Source organism: Myxocyprinus asiaticus, chromosome 7, assembly GCF_019703515.2.
Source record: "Myxocyprinus asiaticus isolate MX2 ecotype Aquarium Trade chromosome 7, UBuf_Myxa_2, whole genome shotgun sequence".
Classification (NCBI taxonomy): domain Eukaryota; kingdom Metazoa; phylum Chordata; class Actinopteri; order Cypriniformes; family Catostomidae; genus Myxocyprinus; species Myxocyprinus asiaticus.
In genome coordinates this window covers 5,862,345-5,883,155 of record NC_059350.1, presented here as the reverse complement: position 1 = coordinate 5,883,155, position 20,811 = coordinate 5,862,345, and the positions used below count along the sequence as shown (strand labels likewise).

Sequence of the window (20,811 nt, the reverse complement as noted above, 5' to 3'; positions counted from 1 at the left end):
TCTCCCCTTTCGTATTTTGATACTGCCGCAGCAGTGCCCTGCCATGACAAACGTAATTGACACATTTTCCATAACTAACCTTCTGCTTCCCTTACAGACGTATATAAAGGTACATATTCCTAACTAATATTTGCTCCCCCTACAGGTAAGTACAATCAATCCTTTGCTTCCCTTACAGGTGTTGATGACTCTAATTAAGTTTTTTGTGCCCTACTTAATACCGCAGCAACAGTGCCCCGCCATGACAAACAGAATAAAGTTGTATTCTTAACTAAATTTTTGCTTTCTTCAAAGCTGCAATGAACATAATTGACACATTTTCCATAACTAACCTTTTGCTTCCCTTATAGATGTATATAAAGGTAATACATTTACATATTCCTAACTAACCATTTGCTCCCCCTACAGGTAAGTACAAACTAACCTTTGCTTCCTTTACAGGTGTTAATAAATCTAATGAACTCTTTTGTGCCCTACTCGATACCACAGCAACAGTGCCCCACCCATACCAATTGTGTACACAGTTGTTAATATTTTCTCCACAGGCGCTTTCAATGTCTAAGTTCCATACTTTCATAGAAGTGCATCTACAGCAATGGAAACACAGCAGCGCTCCCACAGGAGCTCCTTCACTATGCCCCCAAATACTCAATCCACTGCCGCCGCAGTGCTTTAAACTCCACTCCCACAGAAGGCCCACTTTACTCTACTGACGCAGCAGCTTTTTTACCATGCTTCCGCCGAAGCCTTTTTTTTTTTCTTCGCTTCTCAGCAGCTGCAGCTAGCATTACAAGAGATAGCGGTCACCTCCTTCTCAAAGCACCATATTTCCCTATCTATGGGTAGTCTACTGAGTGAGGCTACCCCCGCAAACAAGCCCCGTTCCCCTCGTTCCCACTTTCCCCGTGCGATTGCTTGCTGGGCTTACCCGTTCGAATGCCATGAGCACTCTCTCTCTATAGAGCAGTCTCCCGTTCGAATCATAGTGTGAGCCCTCCCTTTCGAACACAGCATGACCAACTAGTGCCCACTTTCCCTGTTCGACTGCTTGCTGGGCTTACCCGTTCGAATGCCGTGAGTGCTCTCTCTTTATAGAGCAGTCTCCCGTTCGGATCGCAGTGTGAGCTCTCCCTTTCGAACACAGCGCGAGCCTTCTCCCCGTTCGATTGCTTGCTGGGATTACCTGTTCGAATGCCATGAGCGCTCTCTCTTTATAGAGCAGTCTCCCGTTCGGATCGCAGTGTGAGCTCTCCCTTTCGAACACAGTGTGAGCCAACTCTCATTCTCACCTTCCCCGTTCGACTGCTTGCTGGGCTTACCCGTTCAAACGCCATGAGCTAAATCTCTCTCTCTTAGAACAGTCTCCTGTTTGAATCGCAGTGTGAGCCCTCCCTTTCGAATGCAGCACGAGCCAACTCTCATTTTCACCTTCCCTGTTTGCATACCGTCAGCCCACCCACTTCTACAACAAGTGGTGGTCTCTCGTTCGAATCGCAGCGTAGCCCTCTCGACCAGCAATCGTAAAAGAACACACCTTCAAACAAATGCTTAAAGCACTCCCTCTGTACAAATGTTTTGGGGGGGGAAAACAATTCAGAAGCATCCGCCAAGCCAATTTGCCAAATAGAATTGTTGCTGGCTTGCTGTCCTAAATACTTCCTGTCATCGTACTGTTCTTTCATCTTAATGCCTTTTTGGGGGTAATCAGGAGTCGAGTCTCGAGCTCCAAGCCCTCCATTATACGGACAGCAAGCCAAATACGTTTACTGCTTCAACACAAGATTACATTAACATACGAACTACTGAAATGGAGTTAATTAACAGAGGTTCGGGAGGAGCATGTTCATTTTAATCTGACAAATCAAAGCCCATGAGCAGGAGTACATAAGCCGCTGCTTACCTGCTTCCTGTGACAACTCTCCTGACATCCCACCTCCACCCCATCTCCACCTATTCTCTAGATTCATTATCTAAATAAGTAAAGTCCGGGGAGGTGGGGGGTTAATCAGGACTCAAGTTGAGTCTCGAGTTCTGAGCCCTCCATTATACATACGAACAACTGAATTTATGTTAGGGTAATGTTATGTGGTTTCTAGGGCATTTTGTGAAGAAAATGTGGTGCTTGCAAACTATGATGCTAGGGTGTTGTAGGTGGTTGCTAGGTTACTTGCTGGCCTATGTCAAAAGTGCCCAACCTTAAGTATTTATGATATTCTATGATTCTCTTGATATGGCTTGGGTCCTTCCCTTAGTGTAAATCTATGGGATTTTTTTCACCTGTTTTATCTCTCACAAGGTGAAAGTAATAGCATAATAGCACACCTCTTAGTTATTGGGGAACAGAATACTCCTCTTAAACAGGAGTCAAATGCATTTACGTTACCCTGATTATGACGATGAAGGTTATACAATATATGACTTGAAGGCAGTGTATATTGAATACAATGTTCAGAACAATAGGTATACAGACCCTAGAAAACAAACAAGTAAAAGACAGATTGTGATAAATCTAGAGAGGATGTCGAGGTCATATTGATCATAGTCTGCACCTGGTAGAGTGCTCCGTTTTCATAGTTCTGTGCAGGAAAGCCAGGGGTCAACAGCTCCCCACGGTCACCTTGAAGAATGCCACCAGTCCCAATTATTTCTAGAAGCGAGGATAGAGAGAGAGAACGAGAGTCAGCTGACTCCAAAAAGATATTCTGACGACCCACACCCCCCTCCCAATACACCCCAGATACACACACACTGTGTCTCTTTCTAGGTCAACTGCAGCAAGACACATTTAACAGCCTCCCAGTATCCGTCCAGAGCAGAATAAAATACAGACATTAAATTATAATATGAAAGCGCAGTAGGTGACAGTGTTGTTTCTTCTGAAATGTTCTTTTATGGTGCTAATAATACTGTTATGTAATAAAGTCATTATGTAACTCTCATTGTTTTACCTGACATTGTCCCAGGGGCCACAGAGCAGTACAGCGCTTTGAATCCTTTCTCTGTGTGTCTGTAGTTCGTGTCAAAGTACACTAACATGCTGTTTCCTAAAGACTATTGGTTTAGGCATGGAAAAACTGCAGTATTTCCCTGCAGAAGGAACACATTCTCAGTATGCAACAATAAAGACTTACAATGCAATGTTTTTTAAGTTTTAGTTTCAAGTTATTTCAAGGCTTTGCGCTACAAGTAGCATGCACATCTGAATATGTTGACAATTCTCATTACCTCAACATGATAAAAAACATATTTATTATTTAAATGGTAACGTATTTATAAGTCATGGTAGAGTAATTTTGGCAGTACTTGCTCAGCACAAGCAACAGCTATACACCTGGGAAAAAAAAGGTGACATTCAGTCACTCTGTTACAAGTTAATTGCCTCCTGCCCTCTGGAAAAATGGAGGGAGATCAGTTCTGTGCACATTATAATTTACTTACTGCAAAGTCTGAGTTCTGCTTCTTTCTGCAAAGAAATAAATGTTTTTTTTTTTTTGCTAAATTGATCAACCACAGCAGAAGACTCACCAATGGTGCCTACTTCATCCTTAAGAGTGACAAAGTCTGCATCACATGTAGTGGAGTCCTCCAACGAGAAGTCTTCAAACCAAAGATGGATCACCTGGACAGGGAAACCAAAATAACTCATTTTGCTTTTTCGCCATTTGGGATTTTCTACGAGTTTCGTACAAACTGGTGTCTCATTTCTGGTGGCTTCAAGTTCTTTGGAGAGAGAACTGTTAGAAATGTTATATAAACTATTATCTAACATCAAATTAAAGGTGAAATGTGTCATTTCTGCACCATTAAAGGATAGTTCACCCAAAAATGAAATTTCTCTCATCATTTACTCACCCTCATGCCATCTCAGATGTGTATGACTTTCTTTCTTCTGCTAAACACAAAAGAAGATTTTTAGAAGAATGTCTCAGCTCAGCTAAAAAATACAATATAGTAAGTTCTTTTTACTATAAATTCTCCTCCCTGCCAAGTAGATGGCGATATGCACGAAGAATGTGAATCGCCAAAAACAAAAGAAGAATGTAAAAGTGAAAGTGGAGATTGATAGTGAAAAAGGACTAAAAAAGTATTTTTTTTTCCTCACCCACACCTATCACATCGCTTCTGAAAACATGGATTTAACCATTGTTTTTTTTTTTATTATTTATTTTTATTTTATTTTTTTTGCTGCCTTTATGTGATTTTTGAGCTTCAAAGTTTTTCACCCTGTTGACTTGCATTGTATGTCACAATGTCAATGTCACATTTATTTATAAAGCACAGTTTATACAACAGCCATTGACCAATGTGGACCAACAGAGCTAAAATATTCTTCTAAAATAATTTGTTTGTGTTCTGCTGAAGAAAGAAAGTCATACACATCTTGAATGGCATGAGGGTGAATAAATGATTAGAGAATTTTATATTTTGGTGAACTATTCCTAATGTCATCAAACAGAAAGAACAACTGTTTCCAAATAGGTTTCCCATAACCTTCCTCTGACCAGTGGGTAAGTTAATAATTAGGTAATTTAAACTAAGGCAGAATACAGTGTCCTAATGAGCATGTTATTGCTAGTGAGCGGAAGTAAGTGTCATCCTGTACCTTACTGGCTTTAATGTGATGCGCCAACTGCAGATCATGCCACTGTTGGAGCTGCTGGGAAATTCCCATTGAAGAAGCCGTCAGCTCCTGCAAACTCCCACATACCACATGGATCACATCCTCTGCAGACAGAGACAGGGTAAAGAACTGAACAGTGTAAACAGATTGATCTTTTTCACTCTGCAGGTGAAAATATTTCATGGAGGTGAAGAAAATAGTTTGGTAATTGACTTAAAACAGGATAATATGTTTATTAAAAAAAAATGTTTTGCTTTATTGTACTACATTCATCATTAAAGGAGCTGAAATAATCTAGGCATAATGGTTATGTTAAACATCAAGTGTAGCTCCATGTCAAGCTATACTCATAGGACTTATACAGAAAATATACAACTTCTATTCAAATTTTTACTCACAGAAAAAATAGTATTGTTTGAGGTACAAGCACCGTCACTGGGGTGGTACCCTTAAGGGGACCTTTTCTGTACCTCTAGTTAAAATGCATATCTCGTTTTGGGTACATACCTTAAAATGAAAATACCTTACAAAAAAACTTTTTGTCTCCTTAAGGATACAAATATGTACTCAAAACAAGGGTACCACCCCAGTGTCGGCCTTGTACCTTAAGCGATACCATTTTTTTTAGAGTGTTGCTACAAGGTATATTTAGATAGACTTTAGGTGTAACTGAATAAGTGTGAAACTTTTGCATTATTGTGAACATTACTATGCATTAGAGTAAAGAACGAGTTTCTATGAAAGTAGAAAGAGATTACGGGAAGCAACTGAGAGCCCAGGGAGAGTCATTTTGAGAGTATAATATGATTTCACTTCATAATTTACACATATATGCAGCATTCTAAGACTTTTATTTGAAAGATGAGAATGCTGTATTGTATTGCATGGCACAGACTTGACAATAGTGTGGCATTTCAATGAGATTGGTTCATTTAAAAGTAATTTAATAGTCTTGAGCTTAGTAGTAATTTAAAATGTTGTGAATTTTAATTATCCAAAAATAACAGTCATCATAAACAAAAAAAGACAAATATCTCTGCAAAAAACAATATACATTTAAATGGTTTCCACTACAAATACGATTATGAGTGTAGTATTGGTTTTTTATTTTTTTTGGCCATATTTCTTTAGGATTCAATGGTTTGTATTGGTTTCCATTACAGATGTGTATTGCTCTCAAATGGTATCCAATAGACATAACATGCCACCAATAGAAGCCAACACATTAGAGACCCACAGGGAATATTATAGTTTCTATTAAAGCCTTTAGAAAAGTAGGCATCCATTTCAAACTGGGCAATGTTTATCAAGTGAAAATCTCTGTGGCATCAGCTATGGCATTAGTCAAGCCTATTGATTTGACATTAAAGGCCCTTATAATCATAAACAGAGTTAAACTATTTCAGTTGTTTCATTTGATTACCACTGCTGAGATGCTTTAAATTAATTGTTTGTTAACAGTTATGTTAACCTAAAAGTCTGAGCTAAAACAAAAGAGCAGTTTTAATATATAGTATATATAAAGTTGGTTGATCTAATCTAGGCAAAAGCATGGCTACCATGAAGAAGCTCAAATATAAGATATTTTTTTATTTCTAGTCACTGTACAATTCTCATATTTCTATTTGTGTTATTTCATGGTGTTGATGATGTTACTATTATTCTGAAATGTGGAAAAAAGTATAAAGAATGAGTGAATATTCCAAACTTTTATCTGATTGTATATTTGGATCTGGACCAACATTTGATTTGCAATAAAATAACCCACCTTCTTGATTTCCATTCGTGGAGTTGTTCTTCTCGATGACATAGAGCACAACTATTCCAATGCAGACTGCAGGCAGGGCTACAAACAGAAAAATCAGGCTCTTCTCTAGCATGGTCAAGCCTTTTTTTTTTTTTTAGACTTCATCTGCTCTGATGTTCTTCAGAGATCCCCAGTGAGAAACAGGGTGATTGGGATCTTCAACTGTAACCAAGTGAGCAATGTTCTTCTAACAGATGGTCTAAAATGTATAACTTTGTGTTGACCTTTGAAAATCTGTACTTTATTCTCTGATAGGTTGGCTGTACAAGCAACACTTTGCAAGGAAAATTATTTTCTCAGAGTATCTGCTTGATGCATTTTACTGTGTGTGTAATCTAGAAAATCAGAGTCTTATCGGTTAGTGAAAGCAATATTTAGAGTTGTAAGACTCATGGGTTTGAATAAATAATTAACTAAATAAAAAGTCTGCTGCCTTTAGACCATTTAAAGACCATTTTTAGACCATTTAGACCATGTTCTGCCTTAGACCATTTTTAGACCATTTAAACCATTTTAGACCATTTATCTGCTTTTAGACAATCTTTAGACACTTTTCTGCCTTTAGAACATTCTAAGATAATTTAGACTATTTGTAGACCATTTTCTGCCTTTAGAACATTTTTAGATCATTTTCTGCCTTTTAGACCATTTAGGCTATTTTTTAGAAAATGTTCTGCATTTACACCATTTTTAGACCATTTTCTGCCTTAGACCATTTTTAGACCATTTTCTGACATTAGATAATTTTTAGACCATTTTCTGCCTTAGACAATTTTAGACCAATTTCTGCCTTTAGACCATTTTCTGCCTTATACCATTTTTAGACCATTTAGACTATTTTTAGGCTATTTCCTGCTTTTAGATCATGTATACCATTTTCTGCCAATAGACCATTTTCTAGACCATTTTCTGCTTTTATGTTTTAGACCACTTTAGACCATTTTATGCCTTTAGACCATTTTTAGAACATTTAGACCATTTTAAGACCATTTTCTGGCTTAGACCATTTTCTGCCTTAGACCATTTTAGACCATTTTTAGACCACCCATTTTCTGCCTTATACCATTTTTAGACCATTTAGACTATTTTTAGGCTATTTTCTGCTTTTAGACCATGTATACCATTTTTTGCCAATAGACCATTTTCTGCTTTTAAGTTTTAAACCACTTTAGACCATTTTATGCCTTTAGACCATTTTTAGACCAGTATCTCCCTTAGACCCTTTTTAGACCATTTAGAAAATGTTTAGACCATTTTCTGCCTTTAGTCCATTTTTAAACCATTTAGACCATTTTTAGAACATTTTCTGCCTTTAGACCATTTTTAGAACATTTAGACCATTTTAAGACCATTTTCTGGCTTAGACCATTTTCTGCCTTAGACCATTTTAGACCATTTTTAGACCACTTTCTGCCTTTAGACCATTTTTAGACCACTTTCTGCCTTTAGACCATTTTCTGCCTTAGACCATTTTAAGACCATTTTGACTATTTTTGACTCTTTTCTGCTTTTAGATCATGTATACCATTTTCTGCTTTAGACCATTTAGACCATTTTCTGCTTTAGACCATTTTAGAAAACCAGAAAAAATTTCAAATGCTTAAAATGGCTTTCAATGAGTCTTTTTGTTAGTTCACCTGAAAAAAGGAAAATTCTGTCAAAATTTACTAACTTTTGAGCAGATTTTTTCTTTTTGGGTGAATTACTTTAAACATGGAAGCTTTTACTTTTACTCAAGCATGTTTTTCACTAGATACTTGGACTTTAATACAATTTTACACAATATGCATACTTAATAATTTCTCCATATACTTTTTACACCTCTGATGTCTGGACACAATGCTTCTTAGACATACAAATACCTGGATCATTTGGGTCTAAAAATAAACACCTTAAAGGTCACCATCTGACTGAACATTTTTTATTGGGGTAAAAAAAAAAAAAAAACAGGGAAGAAAAGGAACAGCTTGCAGAGCCACACATTCACTCAGGCATTGAAAAGGGCAAATAAAAGAAAGGCCTTTTTAAAGAGCCCTTTTCATTGAATCAGCCCATATAGACTCTGTCGCTCCACTTGAGGTTTCTTCTGAAGGAGACTTTAGAAAGCAGTGTCAATATCTGGCTTGAGTGTTGACGCAATGTTGTTCAGGTTCCTTCTCGAATTCTAAAGAGAAAATAAGTTTTGCATTAAGTGGCACTTTATTATCTCATATAGATAATGAGAGAACTGTGTGCAGCTCTCGTTAATACTTGGAATTACCTTGGATTACTTGCTATCAACAATATTACAATGTAACCCCACAACATAGGAAAAATCTAAACTCAGAAAGCTGCTTTTTAGCATTTAGTATCGAAAACTGATTACAATGTAGTTTGATTTTTGCATGGTGCTTAACCAACCCAATACTGTATGGCCAACTACAGGACAGCTGCACAATGATACTTATTGCTGGGATGGTTTTCTGGTTGCGGTTGTTACTGGTCCTACTTGACCTGCTCTGAATGGGATTCAAAATGGAGTCTCCAGCATGGGAGGTGGGCGCGCTAACGAGGAGGCTAAAGGCTACAACCTCTAGCGTCAGTCACTAGTGTGCCTCTTGAGGACAGGGGAGTGAGGTTTAGCACAGCTATCACGTATCAGCTGCTCCCGTTACACGGTCTCCACAAGGATCAATATAAAGCTGTCGAAACGAGTGATCCAGATGGAGAACAACCACCATTTTAAGTGTTAGTCTGAGTAAAAATTAGTTCAGGCTCAACTTGTGCAATTGTTAGCTGTCATAACAACTTAAGTAATTAATGATATCAAGGTAAATAAACTCGGGCCATGGCTTCATGTCATCTACCCACTAGGGTGAGACTGTCAAATAAGGGTTATCGCAGCTCTGTAAAGTATCAGCACTATGGAGCCACGTGTTTTTTTATTCGCCAATATTTTACAAATTGAATACGCTAAACACCACATTATCCACTAAAAATATATGCTGATGTGAATGAAAACACTAGAGACATGAAGACAAAAACAGACTTCCATTATGAATCATGGAACACTTACACATTCAAGTCAAGGGTGGATAGATTTTAATGTTAGCATGTTGCTAAGCTAACAACACAGTACCAGAGATTTAGCAGAGATGGGCCACTTCTATTAAAATGAATGGGAGAAATTGGAACGTTCAACCAAGGAGCTCTGAGCGCCCAACAGTCAACGGATGTATAAAGAAAGTCCCGCCTTACAGTTAAAAGAGCCAATCACATTTTAGATACAGACATCACCTGTCAATCAACTCTAGAACGCGCATGGGCAATAGCTATACAAGCCGGGAAAAATTTGTTTTTTAGCGTAATATGAGGTAAAGAATCACAATTAATGATACCAGTATTGTCAGATTTTATTACTGATTTGAAATATGTTCTTTGATCGTAATCTTGACCAACTGTTTTTGAAATTCTGGTCTTTTTCCATTCAAGTAGATAGGAGCTGCACTGGCATGAAATAGCATCCCAAGAGCATTCCAAAGATGGCCGACAGTGGACTGACTTGCTAGAAAGGCTTTGACAATACTCTAATAAACAAGCATAAAAATACATACACAAATACTGGCCACAGTAGTACATTTTAATTAGACTGAACTATTTTTTATTGCTACTTTGACATTTTTTCAAGGATTTTCTGGTAATAATTTTGATTACACTAAAGTTTGATACATTTATGATATATTTATAAAAAATGAAGTGATAGATAACGACAGTAATGACAGTTTTGTCAGTCTACCGCAGAATACAGATCGGAAAACAACCGTACAGTGTACTGTTGCTATGGATACATCCAAATACAAACACAACTTCTGTTTGAAAGTATATCTATTTTGCACACTCTAATTAACTGACAATGTTACATTTGTATCCTGATAGCACACGTACATCACCCAGACATCTATTTGATGTGTTTTTAAATCTCGAAGACGTATTTTTTACGTTGTATGCACATCTGCAATATGTCTGTAAGACATACAGTGTGTCAATAAGACATTCAGCAGATGTCTTTGAGACCTTTATGATTAAGAATGTTTGTAAATCTGATCTTTTTAAGATTTTTAGCAGATGTTAATTAGATTGTGATGCTTTACAGATGAAAAGATCTAAAACAGACATCTCTGAGATATATGTGTGCTATCTGGGTGTTTACTGAAACTTTGTTTGAAAATGCCTTATAAATAAAGAATTCCTATATTTAAAAAATAATAGATGTTGGTACTGCACCTATGATGCCTATGATTGACAATCATAGGAACTGTCTTATGAAATTTGTCTATTGGCAAGTTTATAATTTTATATGTATTTTTACAGGCTTTTAATTGATAGACATTTATTCCATGTCAAATTGTGCCTCAAAAGTTAAAATAAATACCTCTCCAATCTTCAAATAATATTATGTCAATATCACCTGGCATAGAGTCATGCTTGGGATACAAAGTACAATTACTGACACCTGATTTGGGCTGTCAGTATCACTGAGAGTTGCTGCCGAAACTGTGAACGAAGAGCGTAATACTGTCTGGATTTAATTAACATGAGGAGAGTGAAGGCCAGGCGGCGTCCCAGCGTGAGATCATGTGCATGCAGAAGATGACGGTCTGTCACACCATTTTTATTTAACTTTTAATATGAGCTGAGACAGCCAACAAAGAGTCTAAACAATCTCAAAGCTCCGCACTCACACATTGTGGCTCCCATGTAGGCCACATGGCGAATGTAATTCAAACACAACTTCTCTAACTGGCCTTCAATATTTTAACAATACTGTCAATATGGCCTAGTTTTAATAGTACAGATTAGAAAGATCAGGCAGAGTCATTGGTACAGGGATAACTGGGAATAATATAAATATCATTGACCTTCAATGTAAAGTCTTAGGCCACATTTGGTCTCAGATGTACCCCACTGTATTATAAGTACAGATAAAGAGAAAGGGGCATAGAGAGGAAGGACAGAGCATAAGGTGTGTGTGTTGCACAAACATATGTAGGACAAATACTCCATGGGGAGAGCCACTATGAGAGGAAGTGCTGGCGCTCTTCCAGTTATTTAATGCAGCAGAAGCAGGTAAACAAAAGAGAGCTGAGGTGGAGACAAGAGGTGATGCAAAACCGATCACACAACCATGGAGTGACTCTGATGTAGTCTCCTGCTTTTTCAGGCCCCATAGACAGATCTATACAGTGATGCAGGGGAATTGACTATCATATGTACTGTAAACGCATGAGAACTTGCTGACTTTGCAGAATTAACAAAACTGCGGAAATCACTGCAGTGAAAGAGACCTTGCATTCGGTGTGGTTTTGATGCAATATGAGCCAAGTAAATGGCATAGTTTTGAATGATTTTATACAAATATGTTATGCATATGTAAATAGATGTATACAATCATTTAGAAGACAGATGATTAAAAAAAAATCACTCATAAGACTTTACATCTTAAGTGAAGCAAATGGCTGTTTTCACACTTGATGCTTATCTGTTCGGAAAACTGTTTAAACACCAATAAAACAAACCAAACTGTGATGTTAAATGGGCTTCAGTCTACATCCAAAAACGTCCTAGTTTCATAAAGATCTGCCCTTGATTTACAAATGACATGAAGACAGAATTGTGATCTAATGCATCCCTTCAGAAATGTAAAGCCCATTATTGGATTCTAATACATCTTTTAGCAGTTCTGAATAATTAATGTCATTATTTTGTCATGAATGTGAGAGTGATATTAGTGAACAGTGTCAGTGGTATAATATAGTATGTTAATGACAGGTATTTGATGGAGAAAGACACTGGGCTGAATATGTACAGACTCACTTGAATAGACAAAGCATGACACAAATGAGGGACCCAAAATCTTTTGCAATGGTGAGAACAATATGTTGACCTGATTTATCCCCAAGGACTTCAGAAAAAGAATTTTTTTTGTAGTTTTAATATAAAATCATAGTAACATCACTGATGAAAATTGATCCTTGGACAGAAACGGGGTCAGTTTAAACCAAGTATGGCAACAAGTATTGAAGACCTCTTTTTTCAATAAATTAATAGTATGTTACAAATAAAAGTATACAAAACAAAATTTTTACCAAACTCTGAAACTTTAAAAAGATATTCAACTAAACAAAGTCAGTAAAACATATAACAGTTATATGCATACATCTGCTCATCAACAGAGTGCATATTCTTGGATCCCACAATGGGTAGTTACAGTTTAAATGGCCTGATCTCGTGAGAATTATGTGACTGTTGCGAAAATTTTGCAGAATTATATTATGAAGTTCCATACAATTATCGCAGCAGATCCGAGGTGAAATGTCCACTGCGTGGTGCTAAAAGCAAGTAAAGTTTGTACCCAAACAGATAAGGTTATTGCTTTTTCGAGTTTTTCATCAACAAAACCGACCTCTCTACCCTAAACCTTAAACCTCAACCTAATAGATAGTGCCATAAAAGCAACCAAGTTCTTTTGTGGTCCTTCTACGATACTTTCGACACGTGTCGACTTGCATGCTCTTCAGGACTCATACCTTGTCCTTTGCATTGTAATTGTTATGCTTTATCAGTTGAGCTATTTGATCATGCTTGAGCAAGCTTATAAATGTAGTTGGTTTTGTTGGTTTTGATACTTAAAAATGTATCATGTCATGCACTATAATTAAAGTGTTTTGATGTCCTAAGATAGCATTGTGTGAGGAACAGGGTGAAAAGTATGTGTTTATGAACTCAATCTGTAGGTTTACTCGAAATTTGTGTGAATTAAAAATAAATAAAAAGCCATTGTTGTTGTAGCGCCTCTAGTGTTCATTTCACCAGGAAAGTGCAGTAGTACATACAAAGAGCTGCGTAAAAATCATTACACAAAAATGTAGGTATAGTAACGTGATTCTATGAGACCAGGTTGGTTATAAGACATTCTGAACTGATACACATGCATATTACGACATTTTATCAATAACATTATTATATGAATCATAATTATTGCCATTTCACTCCAAACATTGCCATAGCTTTACTATCACTATAAATAATTAACTTTTCCAAAAAATACTTTTTTAAGATTACTGTTCTTCACATAACAATCAAGTTTCTACATTTAACAAAATCTTCAAAAAATAAGAGAAACCTCCCAACATGCTTTGCAATTGAACAGTCTCATAGAATATTTGATTACATTGACCTAGCAATGACAACCTAATGTCTTTCACTCTAGTACTGATGGACGCCCACAACAGTTGGGTCGATGGACACTTTTGAACATGGACCTGAAGTTTATGTTAACCTGCCTCCGCTTGTTCTTCTTACCGGGAGGTGAAGACAAGGACTTTCTGAGAGATGTTTGGGCCACAAACTTCTTCTCATGCTCTTTGATTTTGCACTGCAAGTGACTTTGAATGGCAAAACCCAGTGACTCAGGATCTACTGATGCTCCATATACCTCCCAGGTCATACCTTGCTCATCCCACACAACATCATGCACGCTATTCTTCGTTTGCTTGGCTGCCTTCTCATCGTTCTGTTCCTCTTTCTCCGGCTTCAGCTTGGAAGCTCCCTTCTGCTTCTTGCTTTGTGGTGTGGAGCTTGATGTTGGAGGAGTGGCCGTTGTAATGTCTGTTGCAGGTTTCACAGAAGAAGTAGCTGCCTGAGAAGGGAACACGGATTGTGAGAGGGTGAATTTAGAGGGGGGAGGCTTGGCCAATTCCTCTGGTAGATTCTGGCAGGCGTGATCAGATGTTTTGATGGTTTTCTGCACACTGGCTGTAGTTTGAGGACCAGATGCTGAGACCGCAGGTGAGCCTTGGCTCTGAAGGCTGCATCTAGACTCTTTTGAAAGTTTGTTTTGGCTGCAGGTCTCTATGTTGATTTGATAAACTGGTTGAAGAGGTGAAAATCCTCTTTGGGCATTTGGTTGACAAGCCCCAGGCTCTTTAGGCTTGGCCCCAAGCTTTGACTCCCTCTGAAGATTAGCATCTACATGCACCATCACTGTGCCCGATTGTGGGGGCTTCTCGAGAAGGATTGCACTGGATGAAACAACAGTAGCGTTGTTTATATGAATCTCTGAGGCGACATGAGAGGGCTGGTCTTTGGTCTCCACCTCAAAGACCACTTCTAAGCTTTCAGTCTCCTCAGGAATTTGACCAGCTGATCTCTGATGGGGATGTAGAGGCAGAAGACTAGGGCTAGTGGTTGTAGACTGACTGCAAACTGTAGCCACTGCCTGCACTTCTACATCATGCCGTTGCATGCTTGGTTGGTGGCTTAACTCAACTGCAGAAGTCATTGTTGATGCCTCACGGTAGAGTTTGCAATGGACTTGCTTCTGCTCTTCAGGAGCAGCTCCCTTTGTTTGGACTTCTTCAACAATCATTTCCATTTGGAATGAGTGAATTGAGTTTTCAGGATCTGTGGCATTGCTACTCGAAGACACCAGTAGGTGCCCAGAGGGAGTCTCTTGAGAGGTTCCTGGTGGTTTAGAATCCTTCTTCATGTAATCAATGCTACAATTGTCCTCTTTTACAGGCGAATGCTTTATCTCATGAGGTTGGGGTGTCTGAATACTTGTCAAAGGTTTCTTATGATTGTGTGCTGGTTGAAATACCTCTGTTGTTGCACGAACCTCGTCTGTAACTCTGGAAGAATTGGTTTTTGGATCATTGGTAGTTGATCCCAGTTGGAGCTGCTCTAACTGGGTACTGCTGATGGCTGATGCTTGGGCAATGTTGGTGGTGCAACTCAAATCTTTTGATTCAGAAAAAAGTGACATGTCCTTGTTTGTGTTGTTGGTGCCAGACGATAAATTATTTTCAAGGGAAGCCTCAGTAGATTTTGGGTGTTTTGGGGGACTAGCCTGGCTTACCGTTTGATTGAACACTGTCTCTATGATTGCACTAGTTTCTGATGTTTTGCTCTGTGCTCTGGGCGTATTTTCTAGAGCCATTGTTGTGCTATTGCCATTTTTCTCCTTGTCAATGTTCTGTCTAACTGTAGATGATGGGCTGGATGCCGGGCTTTTAGAGGAAAGGACAGTTAATGATTCTGATTTTGAATTACATCTGTAATCGTTGATTCGATCTTCAGTGTCCTTGGCACACTGACCTGATGTCTTCGTGTTTGTGTGACTATTTTGAGGTTGCCTGTGATCTTCACTGCCATGGCATGCAATGTTTTTCCCTTCCTTGGTGTGGGATTTGGAATCTTTGACAGAGGACTTAATATGCAAATGTTCCTGACCTGATTTAGCTTTTTGGGCAGAAGAGCAATCCTCATTTATGCTTAACTTTGGCTCAATGTCCCAGTTAGCATTTAACTCCTTATTGCCCAGGGCATCTATACTGGCAAGCTGTGGCATTATCTGGACAGTGACTGTCTTTTTGGGATTTGGAACATTTTCCATGTTGAATTCCTTTAATGAGTTCAAAATTCACAATCAAAATATTACAAACTCAAGTCCCCTGAAAGCCTAATACTGTCCCTTTCGAGGTGTCCCTAAACCAGAGAGATAAAAAGTGATTTTAGATAAAAACTTGGCAACTGCACAAAAGGAGATACACCAATTTCTTTCTTTTCATCCTCATTATAAACAAACTGTGAAAGAACCTGTCTGAACCTTAACCTGTAACCATACACTGTACACATTTACTTATATGAGAACATGACAAAATTGGATCAAAATATAATAAGGGAAAAAACAGCAATATGTTTCAATAATACAGTTTAAATATTTGAGGTTATCTGTACACGACAAGCTCAGTGGGAGAGCATTAGTTCCAATGAAATTGTTAGCAAAAGTACAACAACTCCATAGTATGTAATTACTCTTAATTGTGTCATCCATTACTTGTCAACAATCTCTTTCATAGAGGTATCAATTACTTGACACAACACAAGCTTGTGAATTATTTGAAAAATTCTTAAAGGTATAGTTACCCAAAATTGAAAACTCTGTCATCATGTACTCATATGACTTCCGTGGAACAAAAAGTAGATGTTGGGCAGAATGTTAAGGAACTAACTGCCTCAGTCACCATTCACTTTCACTTTATGAAAGTTGCAATAAGTAGAATGGTGACTGAGCCTGTCATCTCCTCGTGTTCCACGGAGGTCGTAATTTCATGCCTGTCACATCTTCTGTAACAACTACATAAGTATACCCACATAAATCCAGAGAATCTACAATTAATATGGCAAACAACACAAAATCATTGAATAATAAATTATATGAACAAATGTAAAACAAATTAGTAAACAGAAATGTTGTTAATACATTATACAAATTATACCACCACTATGTCAAATATTTGACCTTACAATGTCACCTAAACAATGAACCTGCTAAAGACTCCAATGAATATTAACTAATCCACAATCTTTAGCAGAAAAGATCTAGAATCTAGTTACAGTTTTTTATATTAAATTAATATCTGCTAAATTCATTTAATATTAACAAATGGGAATATTCAATGCCAGAAATGTTCAGTCATCCAAATCATAAGCTAATGAGTTGCAAGTTCTAAAAGTAGCTCAGTTTGTTGGTATATCTGTTTCAAACACACAAAAATGCATTGTAATAATGATGTATTCGAGTATGCACCAAAACAAATGTTCACACTGTACATGGAAATGTGGGCTCCAGTCAGATTTTAAAGTTAATTTTTAATAACAAAGCAATTAAAGCAATCAACTGAAATAGTTATATTGTTTTCTGATCATTTTACCTTTATGTCAGTATTTGAATTAATCCCACTTATTCTGAAGCATTCTCCATTCTGATGAGCTGCAATTATTCTGTTATGACCTTAACAGTTCAAATAGTCCAAAGGAACCTCAAGAATGGAAACCTGACAGTCAAAAACAAACCATAGCTGCTTTATGGTTAAGACTCAGTCTCAGTAACATTGATCAATACATAGTTAGTTTCATCTTAATGAATCTTTATACTAAATCCAAACACACACAATAAAAATGCATAAGGTTTGCACAGATTATTGGTTCTATAGGATTCTGTAAATGTAAAAGTATTAGAGTACTAGACCCAACAAGCATGCATCAATAATACAATACCTTCAATTGGTATAGTTCTTAGAATAAAGACTAAACTAAAGATAAGACTTTTTATCATCATAACAAAAGCCATTATTATGATACTAGATCACTCAGTATGCATTAGTGATATAATTATATATCGGCCAGGCTCATTAATTGGCCAGTGTTTGGCCATTTTAAGGTTATCTACACTCAAGGAGGTTTGGCTTATGTGTGGCTGTACACTCACTGAGCACTTTATTAGGAACACTATGGCCCAAATAAAGTGCCTGATGTGGTCTTCTGCTTTTGTAGCTGATCCACCAAGATTCGACGTGTTGTGCATTCTGAGATGTCATTCTGCTCACTACAATTATACAGAGTGGTTAACTGAGTTACCGTAGCCTTTCTGTCAGTTCAAACCAGTCTGGCCATTCTCCGTTGACCTCTCTCATCAACAAGGCGTTTCCATCCGCAGAACTGCTGCTCACTGGATTTTTTGGTTTTTGGCACCATTCTGTGTAAACTCTAGAGACTGTTGTGCGTGAACATCTCAAGAGATCAGCAGTTACAGAAATACTCAAACCAGCCCGTCTGGCACCAACAATCATGCCACGGTCGAAATCACTGAGATCACATTTTTCCCTATTTTGATGGTTGATGTGAATATTTACTGAAGCTGCTGCCACACAATTGGCTGATTTGATAATTGCATGAATAAGTAAGTGTACAGGTGTTCCTAATAAAGTGTTTGATGAGTGTATATCCAGTTGGGCGATTGACAACAGCAATATATTGTTAATCTGACATTAATATTCCAAAATATACAGGTAGCTTCTTTAATGGATAATGAACTTCTGTTATAAAAAAAAAAAGAAAGAAAAAGAAAAAAAAGAAATTACACATTTTGAGGTAAATATTGTGAAAAGAATTGTTTTAGCAATTTTGTGAATGTTTGCTTTCATTAAATGGATGCAGAAATTCTGATGCAGAAAACATTTGATTTTGATAGTTATTACAGAATTGTAGACATAGTTTAGAATAACTCCATCCTTTCTTATCTATTAATGATTAACAGAAGAAGTCTTTGTGTAAAAAAAATGTGCTCCAAATAACACACTCAATAAATTATTTGAAAAAACAGCAACAACACACTGGAGAGGTGAAAAGCCAGAGTGATGCACTACCCACTGCAGAAACATTCACTTTAATTGCCTGACAAAAGCATGAAAGTCAATTACTCGAAGTCTCAATTGGCGACCTGACACTGACGAAAGGACAGTTGCATCTGCAGGAGGATGGGGATGGGTAACACACTATCCAATATTAGTTCTGCTGTCAGTGGTTTTTTTATTTTTATTTTTTTATTATTATTATCTTTTATTAAAGGCTAATTTATACACCCTGACAGATAACATGCACAGTTGCACACTGAGGCAGAGAAATGCATCTTTATAATCAGCTCTGTCTGGTTAACAAGGGACTCTACACAAATGACCCTCAAATTTAGCCATTTTAATAGGAAGACAATGCATGTAATAATTCAAAAAGAGACCCTGAGCTCACGTTTCATTTGGAAACACCAGCAAACTCGTCTTTAAAATTGGGGAATGGTTCGTTTTAGGGGCACAAACACACTCTCTCACACACACAAAGTCAAAGACAAATTCTGAGCAATTAATTAAACCAGGATGAATTTACTTAGGTCTCTTAAATCTGAACATTTGCCAATTACGTTTACCATTCTCTTTAGAACACAAGTAGCCTACAAATAATAGGGGAAAACATTGCATAATTTACAAATATTTAAAAATATATACATCACGACACAATATCATATAGCTGAACCCACCCGTTCACATACACATCCTTGACTTGACTCCTGTATATATCCTATAACTTGACCTTGTTGTTATATTCATCACCCTGGCGGCTGGCGTACATCCCTGTAGGACGTGCAGATAAGAATACAAGTACAAAATCCTACCTGATCCGTTTGTGCATCTGTCTGATATCATTGTCCGTTTGATTAGTGCGCTACTGACGCGCTGCTCGTGCACTAGCTAGTGCACTCGACGGCTTATCAATGGGGGAAAAATGTAAGACGCGTGAGATAAAACCACGCCTTTGAAGCGCATTCGAATTACAAGTTCGATCATTCTGTGGCTGTTGGCGGCAAAAATCATGCAGTCCTCTCCATCACCGCTATTAAGCCATCGCAGGTCAAGAAACTTAAGGTAGGTAAGTAGGAAACAGTAACAATATATTACTCCAGGCATTCATTCCTACTATGCAATAACATTTTTCCATGTCCATTCATGTGTCATAATATGTTCGATAAATCTTAGGGGTGAATTTGAAATAATGACACTATTTTAATTTGAGCAGATGCTGCCATTTTTGCCATGTCCCTGGGTGATATGTACAAACATCTGAAATGATAAATGGCATTTAATAAGGAATATTAATGGGAATAATACATAGGGCTACACAAGAAGACAAAATGCAATATAGATTGTATATAATAAATAAATAATATTCGTGGATGGTTTATGGAAAAAGTCCCATACATGTACATAAATACAACATATATTTCCAAATAGGCTACTACAAAAATTGCCTTTTTATACACTTACTGAGCACTTTATTGGGAACATCTGTACACCTACTTATTCATGCAATTATCTAATCTGCCAGTTGTGTGGCACAATGTGTGGTGCAATGCATAAAATCATGCCGATACGGGTCAGGAGCTTCAGTTAATTTTCACATCAACCATCAGAATGGGGAAAAATGTGATCTCAGTGATGTCGACTGTGGCATGATTGTTGGTGCCAGACGGGCTGGTTTGAGTGTTTCTGTAACTGCTGATCTCCTGGGATTTTCACGCACAACAGTCTCTAGAGTTTACTCAGAATGGTGCCAAAAACAAAAAATATACGGAGAGCGGCAGTTCTGCGGACGGAAACGCCTTGTTGATGAAAGAGGTCAATGGAGAATGGCCAGAATGGTTCGAGCTGACAGAAAGGCTACAGTAACTCAGATAACCACTCTGTACAATTGTAGTGAGCAGAATAGCACCTCAGAATGCACTATACATCAAACCTTGAGGCGGATGGGCTACAACAACAGAAGACCACATTGGGCACTTTTTTAGGGCCATAATGTTCCAAATAAAGTGCTCAGTGAGTGTATATGTAACATATATTCTCCCAAATACTAGTGAAATCTGGATATGAACTATATATGATACTATATGTTCATATTTGGCCATATATTTTAGATTTCTAATTAGAAACAAATATTGTTTTTTTTGTTATTC

The 20,811-nt window shown here is 37.5% G+C and overlaps 1 protein-coding gene and 1 pseudogene across 3 annotated transcripts; both read right to left on the bottom strand.

Annotated features, from left to right (window-relative positions):
• The window catches only part of LOC127444281 (tolloid-like protein 2), a 33,630-nt pseudogene extending 27,117 nt beyond the window's left edge, over positions 1-6,513 (bottom strand).
• A 1,981-nt stretch (positions 6,514-8,494) lies between these two features.
• LOC127444051 (G protein-regulated inducer of neurite outgrowth 3-like) lies at positions 8,495-19,611 on the bottom strand. 3 transcript variants are annotated; one of them, XM_051703213.1, is made up of 3 exons: positions 19,477-19,611; positions 13,770-15,953; positions 8,495-8,592 (listed from the first exon to the last, which is right to left on the bottom strand). In XM_051703213.1, the coding sequence occupies exons 2-3, from the start codon at positions 15,859-15,861 to the stop codon at positions 8,540-8,542; spliced, it is 2,145 nt and encodes a 714-aa protein (XP_051559173.1). In that variant the 5' UTR covers positions 15,862-15,953; positions 19,477-19,611; the 3' UTR covers positions 8,495-8,539. The 3 variants fall into 3 exon arrangements, with proteins under 3 accessions (XP_051559173.1, XP_051559171.1, XP_051559172.1); XM_051703211.1 differs by lacking the exon at positions 8,495-8,592 and having other exon boundaries at positions 12,098-15,953; XM_051703212.1 differs by lacking the exons at positions 8,495-8,592; positions 19,477-19,611 and adding an exon at positions 17,183-17,303 and having other exon boundaries at positions 12,098-15,953.
• Positions 19,612-20,811: the final 1,200 nt, after the last annotated feature.

Bases quoted from the DNA above. Each gene is read 5' to 3' on its own strand.
- LOC127444051 (XM_051703211.1), bottom strand. From the start codon at position 15,861: ATGGAAAATGTTCCAAATCCCAAAAAGACAGTCACTGTCCAGATAATG.